At 42.2% G+C, this 19,398-nt stretch overlaps 1 protein-coding gene across 10 annotated transcripts in view; it reads left to right on the top strand.

Annotated features, from left to right (window-relative positions):
* baiap2a (BAR/IMD domain containing adaptor protein 2a) overlaps positions 1-19,398 on the top strand; it is a 63,587-nt gene that overhangs the window by 2,153 nt on the left and 42,036 nt on the right. For 8 of the 10 annotated variants that reach the window (XR_008413220.1, XM_053851883.1, XM_053851886.1 and 5 more), the window contains exon 2: positions 19,079-19,154. Coding sequence is in view for 9 of the 10 variants with exons in the window: in XM_053851883.1 (XP_053707858.1) it covers positions 19,079-19,154 (76 nt within the window). In the remaining variant the exon portion in view is untranslated. Of the gene's footprint in view, positions 1-11,391; positions 11,527-19,078; positions 19,155-19,398 lie in introns of all 10 variants that reach the window. The other 2 variants (XM_053851889.1, XM_053851891.1) reach the window with 2 other exon arrangements.

Genomic DNA, 19,398 nt, shown 5'->3' with positions numbered 1-19,398 from the left:
CGAACTGAAACAGGTAATCACTGGGGAGACGGCGGCTGTGACTCACGTTAGCCTGATTCAGCGTGTTTAAAGGGGAAGACAGTGTTCTGGATCTCAGTTCGCAGCTAAAGGCCACAGGCACTCCTTTTTTTTTTTTTTTTCAAAAAGTCATACCGGAGTCAACCCAGCAATCCCTGCCTAATCCTATATGACTCACCTCAGCTCTCCTCCCTCTCCAGCTAAATTCAAGTTCAGTCACTCCCATGCTGACGGGGTGAGACAGATACTTAAGACTGACGGGGCTGCATGTATCCCAGCAGCTGCCGGTGTCGCTGGCTGACAGAGAGAGGTGGAGCAGCAGGTCAAGCCTCTTAAGCCTCGGCCGTTCGATGAGGTTCGAGTGCTTACCGGAGAGGGGGAGGACGCCTTGAAGTGAACTTGCAGATTAATCGAAGCGGGCCGAGTACAGCGAGTCGATCCAGGCGTGATAAAGAGCTTGAGACTCCGGTCGACTTTTTAGCAACTTCCGACAGTGAAATTAGATGTTGCTCGAATGTTCTATAGGGTTCTAGGATGTCCACTTTCTTGAAGATTAACTGGTGAGACACTATTGTCTATAGTTGTCAATGGAAATGCATCGTATTCTGAATGTCTCTGGTGCGACTCCCAAGTTGATAAATGGGAGAGATGGTGTCAGGCTTTTTGCTAGGAGGGCGTCTGGGCGTCTGCAAAACATGAAAAAATGGACGCCCGATTCTCGACCGTAGCTTGGCCGCTAGATTGCGCTGGTATGTGGCTATACCGTATAACTACGGTCGTGAATCGGGCGTCCATTTTTTCATGTTTTGCAGACGCCCAGACACCATCCTAGCTAAAAGCCTGGATGGTATTGTTGTGAGGCAAGTGGGCTTGTTTCACTGCCTAACAGGGGTGAGTGGCTGAATTCCAGAATGGGCCACATATATAGAGGGGCCCTGAAGAAAATGTGTCTTAATTTGATGGGGAAACTTAAACGGCTCAGAGAAAGTCGAAATAGTGACTTGCTAGCTTAAATACTTGTATTTTTTTAGCGGCGATGTGTGAATCATGCACTGCACAAGGAAGTGTGACCTGTGTTGGTTTCCTCTTGGCACTCTGGTTTCCTCCTACACTCCCGAACCACAGAGGATAATTCAGATTGTTTGTGCCCTGTGATGGACTGGTGACCCGTCCTGGATGTCCCCTCCCTCTCACCCTAAGTAGCTGGGATCGCTAACACGAGTGTAGTTATTTAACTGAACTTTTCGACACGCGACTGGATATTCAAAAAACTGTTCACAGAAAGAGCGTTGAGCTCAACGCCTGGTGCTTTCAGTGCAGGCTCTGAACACACCCAAGCAGGTAAAGCAATAGAAGGGTGTGTCACGTCTCCACCGGCCCTCGGGACAACACTCATTTCCCAGGCTGCACCACTCCCTCACAGTCAACACAGCCTGGAAAACACATTTCCCTAAACGGATTCTGGAGCAGAAGACTTGTACTTGATCAAACTTCGACGTTAAGATCTCTATTGTGTAATCACTGCTGGCAAATTCCGTTTGGTAAAAACGCTGCTTCACCTTTTTTTTTGTCTTGCAGATATATTTTCGGTCTTATAGATATCTTGTTATGTAACGGCTTTCTTTCTTGGCTGAGATATTGTCGTGACATTCCCCGGCTCAAGCGATATTCTGGCGGTGATAAGAGGAGGACAGTTTCACCGCGATCATGTATGTGGGAGATGTGAACAGGTGGTCTCTTAGCAACAACGTGCTTTTATTCTTCCTCTGTCATATCATGGCTCAAAAACACTTCGGAGGGAAGAGATAAAGAGGAAGGTTTGGCCGACCCACTCGGGCTGATGTTGGTACACTGTCTTGTTTTGTGTCATCCTCCACCACCGTGTGCCAAAACTTCAATTAAGCCGTGTCTATTTACCTTCCCGAACATGTGTGTTGTCACCAGTCGGCCTCCTGACTTCATTATAAGTGGAGTTTAAAATGACTTCAGCTGCGGAACATGTGCCTGAGTGGATCAACAAGTTTGTGCCTGTCGCTGCCCAGGGCTGTGAGGAGACTGAATTATGAGCTGCTGCAGATATCACTGTATTCATTGCCTGTGGATGAGCAGATTTGTTCCCAGCGCCTTTGACTGTGATGCAGAGAGAAGGACTACTGCTCCATACACCCACCTTCTCTGCACGTCCGTGGGTGGATGGTTTAGAGACATTCGCTCTTTTCTTTTACTCATCACATCTTTTTTTTTTTTTTTTTTTTTCCAAGGCCACAGCCGCTGTAGACGATGGAATTATGAAGTTTATAGAAATTGCAAATGAATACAAAAATGCTGTTTTGTCAACATGGAGAGGAAAATAGAAGCAGCCAACATCTTTGATGCAGTGCCCTGTAATTGCTACGTCTGTAATAACACAGGAGACGGAACTCATGGTGCTGTGGCGGGGGACAATGGCCTCGCATTTGTGGGTCATGCGTTATGGTTCGAAGACGCCTGTGGCTGCAGATCGTCTCCATTCGGGGCTGCTGCTACTTTGAGCAGCATTGGCCACACTACACCCACAGTGCTCTTGTCTCGCAGAATGAAACCAGAATGCATCCTGTGAACGGTTGTAGCAGCGCTTTCCAAGTTTAGCTTTAGGTAATTGTTGGGTTTTTTTCAGCTGTTGTTCATGCAAATCGTGGTTTAAGCTGGAAATGTTTTGTGTGTCTTCAACTTGGCTTTGCTGATAACATTGGACTTGCTAATCCTACCGCTAAAGGGCCGTCATTAGCATTAGCAAGTATGAGATAAAACTTTATGAATACTCGTGTTAGAGTGTTCAGATGAGCACACATTGATTTGTTACCAGTATCAATGTTGGGGTTTCCTGTAATGTGTTCGTAACACGACAGGTTCTAAAATTGTTGCTATGTGAGAACGAAAGAGCGTGCCCTGAGATGTTCGTAGCATCGTGCCGGCTAACAACAATGGTGATGAAGATTATGTTTGTATTTCAAATAGGATCAACATTTGTTACGGTTGCGTAGAAGTGGGGGCGTGGGAGTAGTCGAGACAGTTGACTTGACAATATAGTGCTAGCGGAATTTCTGAATGTGCTTGTAAGTATACCGTATGCTTGTGTCTCAATAATACATTTGTAAACTTGATATGTTCAGGATAAGATACATACAGGACAATAGCGTTCTCAGATACTAAAAGGCCTAAAAAGTAAAAATACAATTGCAGATGAACTAAAAGACAATAAAGAAAATAGTACTCTCAGCATAAGACTCTGCCTTTTAAGGTTGGACCTTAAGCAGGACTGTGAAGGACGCCTGGGAAAAAGAATCCTCGGTAAAAACCTGGCTTCCAGTTCCCGCTCGGAAGTTGAAAGGCAGAAGTCAGCGCTGGAAATGACATCACAGAGTTCAGTACGTTCAAGTCGACGAAGTCAGAAGCAAACATACCGATGTCCACAAAAGCTATTGTCATGCACGCTTTGTCAGGATATAAGGAAGTTCTTTATAAATACGCTCTGTTTACAACGATAAAACCTGCAGGGATTGGCGGAATGTGTTTATATTTCACTGATTCAAAGCTTTTACTTCCTGTTCACGTTCCGGGGAAGCCATCTTGGATTGCACGCATCTGTTTGTTTTCAAAGTTCCTGAGGAATTGGGATCCAGCAGCAGTGGTCTTTACTAGAAGAAAACTTGTCTGTGTCACGTTAGCGAGCTAAAGGCAGCTAGCCATGGCTAATGGCTGTGAACAATGAATGAGCATGTCGCGATACCATGGCAAATTAGCATTGTATCCGGATACAGTGATACTTTTGACAACCTGTTTTCTATATAGACAAAGGAAGGAGGCACTTCCTGTAGCCTTAACATGACCTCAGAAGTTATTACTGAAGACCGCTCAAATTTAATTAAAGTATGGCGCTACTCTTGACCCATAAAAGTGTCTGTTTATTTAATCATTTTAATAGTTCTACCCAAAAGAAGAGCCACTAGCCGACGTTATATTAACAAGCTTTTATGTTCAACGCGAATTCGATTAAATGTAAAGCCATAGAAAAATGCTCAAACCAGACAATGTGTGTTGAGCCCTGGTGCTGGAGCTTCACAGGATAGAAGTGTGATGCATTTCTCTCCAACGCGAACAGGTCAGATGAATGTATCTGGCAAATAAAGTCGGCGCTGGTTGCCGTGGTTACCGGAGCCAATGTCAGGTTAGTTGATGCCTGGTGGAGGGTAAGAGGGGAGCACTGGTGGCAGATGACATCAAACAAACAATGTAAACAGTTGTGCTCTGTGAGCACACACGTTGCACTGAAGGTCAAAGGTGGTGCAAAGCTAGGTGACCTTTTTTTTCCGTGGGTGACCTAGTTTTTCATGGCACACCTGAGACCTCTAACTGTAAAAAGTTTCAGGTATATTTTAATAAAACATTCCGTGTTGCTTTATTCAAATTCCTGGATGTTTTGGGGCTGCTGTATCTTGGTTGCCTGGTGAATAATTAACATTTACTTTTAAAAGGTTAACAAACACTAGCTGGCATTCCTTTGCTTATCTTAAAAGCAAATCTTTGCTTTGAAAGGCGACGCTAATGTTCTACGAGGTCTGAAGCCTCTGAACATCCTGTGATGATGATCTGTTTTGCTCCCCGATGCAGCAAGTCGTGGTACTTCCAGTTGAAAACAGTTCCGTGGCTCCCACACCCGCATATGCGAAGGAATGTAGCAGAGAGCTGAACTTCTGAAGACTTAAAAATGAACATATTGGCCCTTGTTTCTTTTCTAAAGTGGAGTTTTAGCTCTTTATAAAGGCACAAAGTGCCTATTAGTTTTAAACCTATCGCTCCTGTAACCAGTTGCAGTGCATTATGGGACTTGGAAGTGTTTTTCTCCAGCCACCAATATATACAGATATGTTTTAGACGTGTGTTGCTTGTTAGTTTTGTCTGCATGGTGCAATACCCAACTTCCATTCTGCTCCTTGCACGCACCAGCTCCTTCCTCTTCAGAATTCTGCTGCGTCATGAGTTCGCATATGACTTCTGTGGCCACGGCCCATCGCTGGCTACCTGCTACTAATAAGTCGTGATAATAACTTCCTGTAATAACCTGTGCTGTAATGTCTCAGGATCACCAGAGGACAGCTTTTCATTACCCACTTCCTTCCCTCCAGAGGGAAACAATGCCCCATTACATAAGTCCTCCATGCCACTTGAGATTCCAAAAAACTGGGCTATTGCTCATGGGGACGGTCATTATTCTGGTGTTTCACTGCTTCACATCGATATTTTCAAAAGAATATCGCTGACACTGAGAGTCGTGCGTTTGGCTCTTGTAAAAATGTTTCACTTTTCAAATAATTTATGAAATTTAACACCAAATTTGAATAAAATATATATATATATATTATTAAGAAATGGATCATTATTCAAAAAAGTTATTGAAACCAGGTGAGCCATATTTACAATACACTGATAAAAGAAAGTACTCAGTTATCAATATGAAAATGGAATATATATCACTAAAAAGTATTTGAAAAATATTCTATAGTAGATAAAATATGGGGGGAAAACAAAAAAGAACAAGAAACAAATATAATATATATAATGAAATTGTTTTTAGATTAATTAAAAATGCATTTTGGTCCAAAATAAAACGTGTTTTGACATAACAGTGGCCATATATAAACTGTAAATGGGGCCCCTGGACTTCACATGGACCAGGTCTGCTACGGACAGTAATGTGGATCGATTTGCTGACCCTGACTGTACAGTTTCAAAGCACTGAATTATCAGGTTCTATTGGAGTCATCTGGCTTTGCTGCCTGTCTCCACTCCAAGCAGCCTTTTCCAGATTTAGCTAAAATACAGGGATGCTAATATCGCAGAGTTTAACAGCATTTTCTGAAACAGAAAAACTGATGTGACCCTAAAAGGTTGTGCAGTTCAAACACCTTTCACAACAGCCCTCAGCTGGCACAAACCCTGCTCCGCTCAGCACTTTTGTGACTGAATCCACTTTATTTCAGGGATTATTTTTTTCCCCCTGTTAATCTGTTTATCCATGAATGTTTAACTGGGTACAAGTTTTATCTGCATGGGGAGAGAACAAACTTTGTCTTGTTGCTTTCGCGAGCCTTAAATCAAATTCTTCAGGTGCAGTCTAATAAGATTTTTGTGGAATGTGCTCGGGCACAAGTGGCCGATTGTTCGAGCGGCCCAGTGGTCAACCCTGGTATTGTCAGTGTTGGTAACAGGCTGAGGAGGTTGAGTGCGACCCGACCTGATTTTCCATACAGAGACTTATTTGTATTGTGTGCATTTAAACAATTTCATTTCAGTTGCACGTTCATCAAACTACAATGTTTGTTTTTGCTCCCAAATAACATGCTATAGATGGGGAAATAACTTGAACAAAAATGAGGAAAACGACTGAAGACAAGTTGTGTCTGCTTTTATTTAAATCACCAGGAGCAGTTGCAACATTAGAATCTCTGACTTTCTTTCATTCCCTCTCTTTAAAAACATAACATGACAAGGATACATGAAGTGGTGAGACAGTTAAGTGACTCAGGCAAATAAAACCTCAGAAAGTGACTAACATTTAAGTGCCATGAGTGACAAAGGGTGACAGATCGTGCTTTGACACACACAGTGCAAAACTTCACTCATCCTTGAGATTCCCACCTTGTTTTCTGGCGGAAAATAATCTATACTGGAATGAAAATTCACCATTTAAAACAGGCCCTGGTGAGAAATGGCTAGCTCTTTGTTCTACATCAGGTGACATCACACAAGGTTTTTTTTGGATTGTAAAAAAAAACAAAAAACGGCAGAATCACCATCCAGTTTATGATGAGTAACATTTTCTCACATGTGCTTTGTGGAAAATAGAATTGGTCCCCTGAGCTCCTGTGACCTTTGTGACGGTCTAAAATGTTATGTAAGCCGCCATTGTCTGTCTGTGTTATGAATATAACATAAATGATTTTGTCGGTTGGTTTACTGTGAAATGTGACGTACTAAAGTAGTTTTAAGTAGATTTCACTCTTTCAAATGGCATATGAGGAGCTATGCTGCAAGACTTTTTGCTACGGTAAATCACAATATATATATATATTTTTTAATTTATTTTTGTTTTTTTTTTTTTAAAGTTTCACTAGCCTTGCGACTTAAACTCAGGTACAACTTTTATGCATTAAAGTATATATTTTCACCAGCTCTTAAATGCTATTTAACACTGACGGACATGTTCACGTTGCATTATGTCAATTTATTATTGACTTCTCACGATTAAAAGCTAGTATTTTTAGTGTCGACAGTGCAATAAATATAAAAAATTTTCAGTCGTCTCGCTTCTTGAGTGGCTACGTTCAGTTCTGCGTCACAGTTGAAGTCGGGAGAAAACAAATGGCTTTGCTAGTTCACCAGCTTCACGTATAATCCGAAAAACATGGTTGTTTCGATTGTTTTTGGTTGCTGGCACCAAAATTGTTATTTGATACTGATCATTTGATGTTTTTAAATAGGTTTCAAGTGTGGAGTAGCTAGCCATTCAATGAGGTGTGGCGCTGTTGCTAACGCAGTTAGCTGTCATTTTGAAGTAAAGCTAACTGGCTGTTGTCTACATTTAGAGCAGCTGGCTAGCAAAGATGAGTATCGCTGTCAGCAATTCATCATTTGGAAGGCTCCAAGCTATAACGATGTATGAAGTATTTAGCTACCCATGATTAGTATAACAGTGGCGAGTACCAGAGTTAGCTATCACAAACATTTTGACTAGCCTTGCGAAATAAAGTTAGCCTTCAATGACAGTTACTACTGTTATTAGTAGTAGTAGTAGTAAATTATTTAGTTTTGAGGCGTCAGTAACGTTTAAAGTTGCTAGCGGTGTTTGCTTGGTGCAAAACATTAGCAACGTATTTGAATGAATGTTTTTTTGTTCGTTGGTTAGCACTTGATTTGGGGATTTGTCTAGTTCAAGGAAATATATTCTAGTGTTGAAACGGTGTGTTTGCCTTTACAGTTATTTGTGACAGTTTTCTGAGATCAATATATTCATATATCGTTGCCTGCGTTGTTCCTGACTCTACATTACTCAGACGCTTGCATGTCTCCACCCAAGTTTGATCTAGCTGTTGACTGACAACAGTAACATTTCTCGCCGCACTGTTCTCGACTACCAACAGATCATTGACCCTCTTTTCATCGACGTGTTGAGATGAAGACCCTGCCACCGCTGCCAGCAACGTCCGCTGAGCTCCCCAACTGTAAGCCTAACCCCGGGGGCATTTCTCCAGCAGGGGGGCTTCAGAAATGAGGCGGGCGACTGCTGAGGAAACAGATAATGGCGCGCAGCCTTCTGATCGTGTTGATTCCCACTGGCTCTTATCAGTCGGCGTTACTTCGCAATTACCCCTTTTGCATGTCATTAGTGTGTTTATGGCGTCGGTGTTGTGAGAGAGAGAGAGAGAGCGGCGACTCACTTGGTCTGAGGTTTCATTCAAATCCACTGACCTTGTTTCCCTCCGTCACTTGGAAGAAGTGATTTTAATCCATTTAATAACCGGTTTTTCTTTGCTTTTTCGTGCCAGTTCTCCATGTTACACCAGTGTCACCGCGCACAAGAGAAATGACTGTCACAATAGATTTCATTTTATAGCAGACATTCTTCTGCCCTCACTTTAATTGTGTTCTTTAATGTGTTCCTTGGTGCTGATAATGAATTCATGCAGTCTTTGTGTAGGCACTTGGAGAATGGACGGCACCTTCGTCTTGGGGGAGGATTACCTTCCAGCTGAGGCCCATTTCTATTGTTATTGTCAATGACAAATGATACACAGGAGTGTCTGAGTTGATATAGATAGTGTTCCTGCTTGTACACAGCTGAACATGACTTGAAGCTTTTTCACCTGCAGTTGAGGGCCATATTTCTTGAAGCGTGTGTGTGTGTCTCCTCGACCCACTTCCCAATTAGCCGCCACAATTAGGGTAACAATGTAGTGCAAGAGACCAGGGATGTCAGATTTAGCAACAGTAGGAAGAGATGACGAATGAAACTACCTCGCTGCTCTCGCTCATTTTCCTCTCCACCTCCATTCTACCTTCATTTAAGGGGTCAGAGGGAAGCGGTGGTGATGTTACTACTGCGAGTAGAGCTGCATAGGCACTGCACTATTGCTGTTGGAATCCAGTTCGGGGTTGGTTTGGCTCCATTAACAACTCATATAAGTCTCAACAGAGTGCAATGCTACTCTGCCTTTCTGTTTTTGGGGGTCAAATTTTGCTTTCTTGTCTTGTCTTGTCCCAAAACATGTATTAGCCTGCATCACTTCTGACTCCGCCCCTAAGACACATGACTCTTTCTCATTTGGGCACTTCCTTTTTTTCAATTTTTGGAGGTTCCTGGTTAATAGTCAATAAACATAGAGTACAAGACCTTTAAGTGTCGGATGCTGTGTTATTTTAAACCCACGCGAATCGGTCAACTTTTGAAAAAGGGGTTCAGAGTGGAAGTTCTTGCTTCATGGCTCTGTAAACGCTTCGATACAAACCGGCACCACGTAGTCACCTCAGCATTCATCTTAAAATTGGCTGAGAAATTTCTTTTGAAATTGGCTTCCAAGCTTTGCGGTCCCAAAAGAAGGCTTTGGGGAGCCAAACGTGGATCGCAAACCTCAAGTTTCGCACATGCTGTTAAGTATTTGAGGGGGAGATTCCTCAGTCAGTACTGCCTGGTTGACTTATGTGTATTGCATTTAAAGGGCTGTTTTTTATTTTGTTAAGTAAATACATAACCAATACTGACTGACTGAAGATTTAACTTCATAATTTGAAATTGGAACAGAACATTATATTTTTGTGTTTTAATTATTCTTTTTTTGTCATAATTCAATCATGATAGACAAGATTTTTTTGTTTTTTTGCCATTCTTATTGAGTGAATCATTAATCGAAAACTCCCAATACCTCCAGTTTCAATTGGTAATTGTTTGTGATCTGTTTTTAACTGATAATGCAGGTATTTTTTGCTGACTATTTGACAGCACTGAGCTGAGATAGAAGGCTGATTTATTGTGTTCAAGTGTTGGATTTAATGGTTTGTTCAGGTTGTAGAGACACGATTGTCATGGGCGTATTTGAGCAAATTATCTGAATAAACACTTGTGTATTTGTGTTTGTTCTGCCTTGCTACTCTGTAACAATCATACTGTGCTACAGCTCACGTTGGAGACTTTGTTGTACAAGGTGTTTTAGTCATTGGAAACTGAGAAAACAGTCTGTGGAACAGATCGTCCAGTATTTCACTCGAGTGATGTGCGTGTTTTCTTCGGTAACTCTGTGTGTGCTGAGCGAGCGGGCCAGCCCTGTGTCAGCTACCTTTGGCCTTCTCAGTAGGAGAGCGTGCAGTAATGATGCTGCACTTGCTCTCTGTTATGCAATCCGCCTACCGCTTTAAAACACCACCTCTCATTATTATAAAACTCTCTGTTAACGCCGACTTGTGCACCACACACACACACACACACAGTCACTCGACCAAACAGTGTCTATGATCTGCCACCCTTTCCTTTTCAATGAGATGCTGCTACACTTAAGAACCAACATTTCCACAGCAGTCTCCTCCGGGATGTGTAGCTCTTTCATCTTTCAGAGTCAAAGGGAAGTGGGGGAAACCTTTTTCTGATGTTTGTTCTTGAAGATACTTTTTTTTTTTTAATGGAATCATCAACTAATAAAAGCATCTCTGGCATTAGTGAGGCTGGAATATATATGAGTTGTTGCTATAGTCAATAATAAAACTGCCGTTTTCTCTTGGTTGCTTCGGTATAAAGAGGTGCAGCAGACAGCGTCGGTGTTTTTAATGCCTCTGCGAAGATTTGTGGAGCTTCTCGACCCAATTATCTGAAGGAGCTTCGGTGTAGGACCAGAAAACAAATGGCCACCTCCTGTCTGACATTTATTCCCGCTTCCTCGCATGACTCACTTGGGCCGTCAGCTTCACTGTCAGCCGTGTCTCCATGCAAATATTTGTACACACTCTGAAGCAAATCCCCTTGCATGAAGCGCATTTGATAACACAATGAGTGCTAATTTCCCCATTAGCATATTTATTGCAGATATTTATGACCGAATTTTAATGTGGAAAAAATGAGCTCATTACATTTAATATGCACACGATTCATTCATTTCCAAGTAACCAGTCGCAGTGGGACGCTGGTCTCAGGACTCCGTCTGTTGTCAGCTGTGATATGTTCAGATTAAAGCTTTTATTCCTCCATGCACAGCTTCATTCCGTTCACTGTCACCTAGAGGAGCTCCGTGGAGGAGAGAAGCCCTTACTCTAAAGCGTCATAGCTCATCTTCTGTTTGTTTATTTCAGCTACTGGCATCATGTAGCTTTTCCTGTGACGCAGCTACCATCCAATGCCATGTAACGTAAAAGCAAGGTGGCTTCAGTAGCTTCAATGCGAGCAACTATTGGTGAAGGTAGGACCGTAGATACCCAGGATGTCAGGTACTTAGCCTGTTAGCTGGTGATGCAATACGGTTGGGCAAAGTGGGTAATAAAATCTTTTTTCTCCATTACTTTTTAAAGATTGTTTTCAAAGTACCAGTTGTTGAAGCCTTGTCGATAACTATTGAAACTACAACAGTGACATTACAGAAACAACAAAGCAAGAAGCAAGAAAACATACGGAACAACAACTATAACCGCTGCTAGTCAAATATGAAAAATCTATATATTAGTGCACTTATTAACGGCAAACCAAGCACACTAATATCAAGCCGCAGGAACTGGCGTCATGCCCTGTCGGAACCAGTTAGCATGGTGGCTAAAGCTAGATGTCAGAATCAGACATTCAGAGCTCCGTCCTGCGACAACAGAATTCATGTGGCTTATTTTGAACTGGCACATTTACCCCATTTACTCTTCACCGTGATCATCACATTCACAACATGATGTCCTCTGGTGGTCAGTGAGGGGCAGTGAACCCAAGTAGCCAGTGGGCGTTTGATCGAGAAGCAGTGTGACGGCCGATATGATCTGTAACTTGAAGTCAGAAGTACTGAACCATGTTGCTGTACATTATGAGCAGTGGGGTCCTCCAATGCTATCTAACGTAAAGTGTTTTTTTGTCTCATTCAATCTGGCTTATTATTAGATATTTTTTAAAGATTCTTTTGAAACTACCTGTTGTTGAAGCCTTTATAACGAAAACTATTGAAACGTCAACTTTATTGCCACTGACATTGGCAATAAAGCTTTTCCTGATTCTCGCTGACATTACTGAGAATCGGCGGCCATCTATAGTCAGTCATTAAATGGCCTGCCCGTGGCCCTCTGGCCTCGAGTTTGAAACACGATCTCTCACAGGAAGCCTTTCTCTCTCCCCGTGAAACTAAAGTGAATGTATTTTTAACTAGTCGAATGTACCCATAAAGCTATGACCATTAACTCTCTAGAACGGAGAGCACATACAGTAATTACTTGCTTATTTACTGTTAATACTCAGTAATTATCATGGTGTTCAGAATCAAAAATATCAGCTGGCTTTTCACAACGTATAGCCGTGGTATTTACAGACTAATATGTTTAGATATGTTCCCAAATCTAATGCGTAACCATTTTGTCAGTGATGGTGAGGTGTTGTAGGGCGTGTGATATTGTGGTTTTCATTCTAAACCATGGAGGAGTGAGGTGTTTTGTTTTTTTCACCAGCGCTAATAATTCATTTATGAGCGTTGACTCAACTGTTGCACTGCTGTTTTGTGTTATGCCAACCGCTGAAACACACTCATGACTTATTATTTATTGTTGCTTAGTTGAGTTGAAAACCTGCAGCGCTTGTTGTGCAACACCAGTTTGTGTGTTTGCCCACACACACTCGCATTGTTACTCTGTCAAGTCACTTGAGAATTTAAGCTATTTGGAAGCAACTTGCATCACGCTGGTCTCACGTGGCTGGGAAAGGAGTGTCTACTGCACAGATCTGACAATGATAGCGCCACCATGCTGGTCGTGTGTTGCTTTATATTTGAAAACACGTGGTGCTGTAATGTCTGAAATGAAAGGAGGAAGATGAACTGAACATTTTAGCGTCAATGAATCAATATCCATGTATTTATTGGAACTGTGTTCTCTCAAATGCACTCGGCTAGTTCGTAATGGAGGGTAACGTTTATTGGAAAAGTCAGTTCTTCACGCAGCACCTGGCTTCAGATGCAAAGTAAAGTGTAATGAGCACACTTCTGTCTGACTCACTGCTATTTATTCAGTAGGTGGGCCGAACTGCTCTCAAGTCACTTGAACTCCGACTCCTGACGGGATAAACACGCACGCACTCTAAATACCAACCGCTAAATCTTGGCCCTCATTTAAAAAAAAAACAAAAAAAAAAAAAAGCAAAATGCAGACGGCGAGATGAAGGACAAAGCCAGTCGGACTTGAGGATGAGAGGCGTACGATTCGGAGCATGAGCGATTGGGGTTGCTTCAGCTTGACAAGGATGGCATTTTGCCTGTGTGTGGACTCACAAAGAGGATGATGATGAAGTGTTCTTGTCTTGACGGCCGGTGTCGGTACTGCTGCCGCTGCAGTGCTCCGGTTGTCGGGTTGTCCCCTGGCGGTTCCTGAGTCGCGGACTGGGGAGCAGCTAATTGGAGGAAGCCCTGGAGGAGCACGGGGGGGGTGGGAGCGATGGCGCTGTCAGACATCAGTGCTGAATTTTAACACACTGTCCACAGTCAAGTGTCACACACTAATGAGTCGTATCGTGGTCGGAGTGACAGTATCACTCTGCTTCTGCATATAATGAGGCCAGTTATTCTCTTTTTCTTATCCAGTTGTTTTAGAAAATGAGGCTTCATTCTTCTTGCATTTGCCTGTTCTTTGCATCCTGGGTTTCCCCCCCAATATTATGACCCTCTGAAATAACAGGCCACACCCAGTACTGCAACTGTTGAGTAGGTCTGCTTCTTATTCTTTGCACATTTATTCATGAGTGAATTGCTGTTTCAAACCAAACATTTTTTTACTTGAAGAAACTGTGTGATGAATTACATATTATTTATTTACTTTTATTATTTAGTATGTCTTTTTTTAAGTTATCACAAGTTCAGTACAAGGAACACAAAAGTAATGTTGAGATCAATTTTGGAAAATTGACTTTATTCCTCTCAAAGTGGGAAATTACTGGGTACATTTAATGAGGATTTATGACATTGATATTTCACGCATATATGCATGGAATTTTAACAGAAAAGATAATAGCATTATAAAGCTTAAATAATAATAAATATTAAAACATTTTATTCATAAAGTACAAAGAAAATGTAAGAAGAAATCTTAAAAATAGAATGAAGCATTTTGATAAAAAACAACAATAAAATTAAATTGTATATTAATATTATATATTATTGTAATTGGTGAAGGAGGACATGAGGTTTGTAGGTTTGAGAGAAGAGGAAGCAGAGGACAGGGTGAGATGGTGGAAGATGATCCGCTGTGGCCAAGAAGAAGGAGGAGGAGAAGAAGAAGATGTTGAGGTTGGAACTGACAGGCAGAAGGTGGAGAGGAAGGCCAAAGAGGAGATTGATGGAGGTGGTGAAGGAGGACATGAGGTTTGGAGGTTTGAGAGAAGAGGAAGCAGAGGAGAGGGTGAGATGGAGGAAGATGATCCGCTGTGGCCAAGAAGAAGGAGGAGGAGGAGAAGAAGGAGGAGGCGGAGGAGAAGAAGAAGAAGATGTTGAGGTTGGAACTGCCAGGCAGAAGGTGGAGAGGAAGGCCAAAGAGGAGATTGATGGAGGTGGTCAAGGAGGACATGAGGTTTGAGAGAAGAGGAAGCAGAGGACAGGGTGAGATGGAGGAAGATGATCCGCTGTGGCGACACCTGAAGGGAGAAGCCAAAAGAGAAAGAAGGAGAAGAAGAAGGAGGAGGAGAAGGAGAAGAAGGAGGAGGACGAGGAGGAGAAGAAGGAGGAGAAGGAGAAGAAGAAGATGTTGAGGTTGGAACTGCCAGGCAGAAGGTGGAGAGGAAGGACAAAGAGGAGATTGATGGAGGTGGTGAAGGAGGACATGAGGTTTGTAGGTTGGAGAGAAGAGGAAGCAGAGGACAGGGTGAGATGGAGGAAGATGATCCGCTGTAGCAAGCCCTGAAGGGAGAAGCTGAAAGGAAAATATATTATTGGAAATGACAGAGGTCAACTACTGCATGTCTAGAAATCCAGTTTTGCCCTTTTTGTTTTATCTCTCATATAAAACACACCCTTCTTGATCAACCCCTCAACAGGTCTTGTATAGTATCACCAGCTGTTAAGACTGTGGCTTTGGCTGTTCAAATTCAATTTGGATTGTCCACCCTGAATCCCGAAACTGAAAATCTATTTAAATTCAAATTTCTCTTTACTGTGGGACATTCCCTCCTCACGCTCATGAATACCAATAATCCACATATGTATGTTAATTCGCGGCCCTGTCGCACTAATGAAAGCTCTTGTCCATCATCTCTTGCTCCATGGCGACTAAATGCCTGCCTGCAGATGTATATCCCGCCACCACCCTTGTGTTTTTAGCCCTTAAGTACTTCTCCGACTCCTCCGCTGCCGTCTTCGACCCCCCTCCTCACTCCCACCTGCAGCCTTTCCCACTATTACCGAGCAGATGGGTGGGTGGAGGAAGCCATTTCTGATCTCATTATCATTCAAGCAAAGAGTCCAAGGCCATGTTCAGGCCTGCATTAGCATGCTTTCAGGCTCTGGTCTGATCTCGAGGTCTACTACTTTTAACACTGATCTTTAATGAAGAAAAGTAAAATGACTCCACCACCTTTGTGAGAGTGAAAGAAACTGGCCAATGCCTTTTTACATTTAAATGTGTTCTCTGCTCTTATTCGCTTTCTTTCTTCTGGCCAACGTTGGGTCGTGGGGGCAGCTTCTGAATTAAGGTGTGCTGAGATGATCCATCTAGGAGAGTACTCCACACTCTAGAGGGATCATCTCTCTTATGTCTCCTAGGTTTCGACCCGGGGACTCCTCCCAGCTGCCTGGAACATTTTAACATTGAGGCACTATCCAGGCATCGTATGAGCCTTGTTGAGAGCATAAAGCTGAAATAGTCTGCGACGAGTCAAAGCCTTTCGCAACTAATTTAATAATATTAAATTAATTCCAAAGCATTCCTCTGTGTTCAGTAATGCTGCTTTCCCTTTTGGCTCAGCTCTTTTTTTTTCACCGCGGACTGACTGTGACGATTCATCTGTCGATCGCACGCTCCGTATTCCCATCACTTGTGAACAAAAACCTCTGATACTTGAACCCGATGTGACTTTTTTTGTGCTCAAAGGTGTTGCACAGAAAAGCAGTTTGTATGAGGTAAATATTAAAGAGTGAGTCCAGTGCAGTCACCCTTGGTTCTGTGACCAGTCAGGAGGTTGGCATCTGAGGGGTGGAGACTTCAGGAAGGGTTCGAGGAGGTCAGTGGAGAATTGGTTCTGCTGTCTGCCACTGGAGGTTTAAAAGGGCAGGGGTGATGTGGTCGCATGAATGGGTGTGGCCAAAATCTGTCACACAAAAATGGCTGCCACATGAAGAAAACCGCGCACCTATAGTCAAAAATATCCCGTCACACAGACACAAGTGTATGTTGGCTCAAGCATTTACAGTCCTATAGAAACTCCGCCTTGTTTTATGTTTGCGGAAACGTCATATTGTGATATGCTTCATTTTATAATCATAGCGCTGCAGCACATTCAGTAGTTTTCAATTCTGTCGCTGTAGTTTGAATAAGATGTCCTCAAACAACCTGCAATGGCATCTGTTGCACTGAAGTCTCAAACAAATTCTTTACAAAAAAGCAGAGTGTGTTTGCGAAATTGAGCCCATTATTCTGCAGTGCATGTCAATTGGCACCACAGCAGGTCCTGCAACACCTTCCACCTGTTTGATTTCGATGAAAAGTACACAACGCTGTTTGCCATTATATCCTGAATGATCCGGTTCTTCATACCGTGACTCATTTATTATTTAATAAGCCAAGATGATTACACACAGGACCGACGTTCCCCTCGGATTCATCTCAGCTGTTTTCTCGCTGCAGAAATGAAATACACCGAGCTGAAAAAGGGCTGCCTTTTATCTTCGCTCTGAGATCACATGCTTGTTTGTTTGTGTTCAGATGCGAGTTTGGATCCCAAGTGGTCACATGGTTGATGACTAAGACTTGCTCGATGGAATGAAAACATGCAGTAATATTGAAGGTTGTCTCGTGTGATGGTGAAGCATGGGAATGTTGACGTTCATGAAGGAGAGCAAACCGACAGTTCCATGCATTTTAAATACCCCAAACTTTTGTTTCTCACTGGGGACACTGGTACCCGTTTAACAGTCATGACTGACCCAGTCATACGTCTAAATTTGATGTCAGTGTTAGTGATCTCTCTGAAAGGGAACTGGAATTGTCATAGATTTGGGGAAAAATGAATAAAAAAATCGAGTAAATAAATCATTATTGACTGGTTTATTGCGTGGCTTTATGCCACGTACAATAGTAGTATGGCTAGTTGAAGTTGAAATTGGACACAAAAGGAGGAAATTACACAGATTTTTCATCAAAATTTCTTAAAAAAAACTCTTCCCATGAAACAGTCTGTGATGAAAGAATGGATGTCATGGACTGTGCATCCCAAAATGAGCTGTGCATATTTTTATTTTTTAATTTTTTATTGTGATTTCCATGTGCAGCCCTGCTGCTTGATAACATAATGTCATTGTGACTGTATGTGTAAAAACCTTTATCTCTGTGAGGTGAATAATTTAATTTCAGTAAGATTATTTAAGATTAAAGACCACGCGTGAGACAGATCGGCCGATAAAACAAATTCCATTGAGGTACCAGTTTAGTTATTAATAGATGTATTCGTTCACCCCATGTTGACGCTTTTTGAATTTGCAATTATTCAATACTATATTGCCCTAGAACAGATTTAACTTAAATTGAAATTAATCATGATCTGTTTTTTTTCAATAATTCATGTTTTTTTCACGACTGTATTTTTTATTTAGATTTTTTTTTAAATAAGCATTGTGAATAATTTTTAGTTAACACGTGAGCAGCCCTATAGTCTTCCTTCCCGAAGCTGCCTGTGAATGAAGTTCATGTGTTTGTCTTGTCAAGGCCTCACTTGGCCCCATGATATTGTTGAACATGACTGTAAAAAGAAATGTTCCTCATGCTACAATGAAACACTGCACCGCAGCTGTTTCATTGCCTGGCAGTAAAATGATTTAGTACATTTTTAGTTTCAGCTGGTTCACTGATGGAGTTTGACATTGGAGAGTGAAGCTCTCATGATCCCTGGTCATTACGCTGTCAGAACATAAACACAAAAGTAGTGTATTTGTGGTTCTGTGTGCGCAACTGGGACTGAAATACAGGGTGTGTCCAGACATACTGTAATTCTGTGATGAATGAGGTTGAGCTGGAATATTGCGCTCGTCCTAGGATGTGTTTATAAAGGAGGACTAGTGGAGAACATCACAGAATGGGGCTGTTCATGCTTTAGACGGAAGAGAATTCAGAGTTTCTGTGCGCATGAAAAGCCTCTGAATTCACTCTGAATTTTTTCACCTTCAAGTTCATCACCGCCAACTCGCTATGTTGTTCGGTCGGTTTCTCAACGCTGCCACACGAGATGCTTTAATGCCGATTAGTTCCAATTCCCTCTGAAGTCTGTCAACTAACCAGCATGCCGTTTTTTTTCTCTCTCTGCAAATGAATATTGATGCTCTCATCCATTTTCATTTCCACACTTTTAATGACACATTTCAACCTTGAGACTTGAAAAGAATGTGGTGTAGCTCTCTGTGCGCTGCCCACACGCATCCAACTTAATGCAGTTTCAATCACAAGGCTGTTGATGTTGTGCAAGAGCGTTTGTGCCACACGCAGAAGGCTGTTTGTGTAATAAAAAATGTTGGAATGAATAGAGGTAGAAGCCTTTCTTCCGCGCCCTTGACCTCTCTTTTGTTGCTAAGTGAGCCTCCCACCAATGATTTTCTTCTTCTTTCAGACCATCATGGAGCAGTTCAATCCCTGCTTACGGAACTTTGTTGCCATGGGGAAGAACTATGAGAAAGCTCTTGCCAGTAAGTTCTTTTTTTGTCTTTTTTTTTTCCCCTCCTCTAATTTATTTTTACCTCGCTGGGGCTTACAGCCAAGCAACTCTTTGAGTCGCTCAATGCGTCGACCCACTGTTTTCCTCTTAAATACATCATCATATTAGCGGGCAGAAAAAAATAACTGACACAGCTTAAATTTGTCGCATTTGTCTGTCTTCCAATTGTGCTTGAGCTCACGCCACCTAATAGGATCAGCTCACAGTAGTCATTA

Source organism: Synchiropus splendidus, chromosome 19 (assembly GCF_027744825.2).
Source record: "Synchiropus splendidus isolate RoL2022-P1 chromosome 19, RoL_Sspl_1.0, whole genome shotgun sequence".
Taxonomy (NCBI): domain Eukaryota; kingdom Metazoa; phylum Chordata; class Actinopteri; order Syngnathiformes; family Callionymidae; genus Synchiropus; species Synchiropus splendidus.
The sequence above is the reverse complement of the archived record's forward strand: the minus strand, read 5'-3'. Positions and strand labels throughout refer to the sequence as shown.